Raw genomic sequence first — 1,881 nt, forward strand, 5'->3', positions numbered from 1 at the left:
CTCCAGCGAGAGCGGGGATCCTCTGAACCTGCAGCCTGAACGTCCTTGGTGTCCTCACCGCCATCTTAACAGGATCGAAAGGTCAAGCTGAAGCCAGAGTCTGGACTCGGTTCAGGAGAATCTGTTCAAACCCGGAGAGTCCTGGAGCAGAGACTCTTACAGATGAACCGCGGGTTTCATTTCCACTAACGTGTTCTCTTATCTATGAATTCTGGTTCTGGTCTCTGACCCAAAACCAGTTTTGTTTTAGTGCGACTTTGGGGACTGCTGGAGGATTCTGGGGGATGTAGTCAGGATCCTGGTAAACGTTTCTGTCAATAAAGTTTGATCTGTCCTGCTCTCTCTGCAAAGGAGAACATGACCCATTTCGCCCCCCCNNNNCTTTCGCCCCCCCCCCCCCCATGCATTCTGGGTAGTGCAGTCATTCAGATGATCTGACTGTCGTGACACTGAAGGTCAGAAACCGGCTGACGGCTGAGGATTCAGCTCCACCACGAGGCTGACGCTGAGCTTCTGGAGACTCACAGCTGAGAGTTCACAGGTGGATGAAGGTGTGTTTGCTGCCAATCATCTGGTTATTTATTCAACCTGAGAACAGGAGGATTCTGGGAGAATTTACCTAATGCAAATGAAAATGGAGTTTGAGTTTTACTGAGCGTGACGTCCTGGAGATAAAAAAGGATCCACTCTGATCAGTTGGTGTGAGGTGTGCTAAAGGAGTTAGCTCTGCCGTCACAGCCAGCAGAACAAAGGGGGCGTGTCCTAGAAACGGGGCATATTTCAGAAAGGGGGCGTGTCCTAGAACCAAGGCATGTCCTAGAAAGGGGGCGTGTCAAACCGGTGCATGGTGTCCATGTCCATCGTCCTTCAGCGTAGCGATTCATTCTACAGCAGCTAGAGGTCACTCACTGAAGCTCTGGCTCACCTGAACTCAGGTGTTTCTGGTTTGATGAAAAGGTTTCTTACTGGTTTGAAGGTTTCTGAGGAGACGCTCACGCTGAAGGCAACAGACTTTAACTGGAGTGATGACTGACAGTGATTGGTTGAATACATTTATTGACTCTGCAGTCGTTCAGGAGTTTGGAAAAATAAAAAAAGCTTGGCATGAAAGGAGGCGGAGCTTCAGCGGCGCAGGAACGCTTCAGATCATGGAGAAGTTCAACCACTGCAGGAAGACCAAACAGACAATCATCATCATCATGATCATCATCATCATGATCATCTTCTTCTTCTTCTTCGTGGTCCTCACCTGGAGCAGGTCCAGCTCGATGGAGCCAGAACCATCCTGGTCCAGTTTCTTAAAGGCCCCTGAGGAGAAATACAGACAGGTCAACTAGAAGTACTTCTAGGGCGGAGTCTGTACCAGAGAGATGGTTCAGACCGGCTGGTGCAGGGACCGGTCCCAGTCTGGGCCTGGTGTTAACAAGGAGTAACAAGCATTAAGGAGGATGTTTCTCGTTAATGAGCCTCGTTAATGCTCGTTAACGAGGAGCGTCCTTGCTAACGAGCATTAACAAGGACGCTCCTCGTTAATGAGCCTCAACGGGGACATCCTCGTTAGAGCTCGTTAACGAGGAGCATCCTTGCTAACGAGCATTAAGGAGGATGCTTCTCGTTAATGAGCCTCAACGGGGACATCCTCGTTAGAGCTCGTTAACGAGGAGCGTCCTTGCTAACGAGCATTAACAAGGACGCTCCTCGTTGGCGCTCACGGCATCAAACACCGTTATTGTTTCTGAACAGCACAGAAACTTTACAGCATGGTCACACAAAAGATCCAGGTGGGACCGGTGTGAGCAGCAGACCCGGTCTCTCTTTGTGGTCCAAACCAGAGTTTGGTTGAGCGTTCAGACCCAACAGAACCATCAGAACCATCAGAGG

At 50.0% G+C, this 1,881-nt stretch overlaps 1 protein-coding gene across 1 annotated transcript in view; it reads right to left on the reverse strand.

Annotated features, from left to right (window-relative positions):
- Positions 1-1,039: 1,039 nt before the first annotated feature.
- Positions 1,040-1,881, reverse strand: part of LOC112143530 (calpain-2 catalytic subunit) — a 12,363-nt gene continuing 11,521 nt past the window's right edge. Inside the window, exons 20-21 of the mRNA XM_024267572.2 lie at positions 1,250-1,308; positions 1,040-1,165 (exon numbers count right to left, since the gene is read on the reverse strand). Of these exons, the coding sequence (XP_024123340.1) occupies positions 1,142-1,165; positions 1,250-1,308 (83 nt within the window). The 3' untranslated portion in view covers positions 1,040-1,141. The remainder of the gene's footprint in view (positions 1,166-1,249; positions 1,309-1,881) is intronic.

Source organism: Oryzias melastigma, linkage group LG16 (assembly GCF_002922805.2).
Source record: "Oryzias melastigma strain HK-1 linkage group LG16, ASM292280v2, whole genome shotgun sequence".
NCBI lineage: Eukaryota > Metazoa > Chordata > Actinopteri > Beloniformes > Adrianichthyidae > Oryzias > Oryzias melastigma.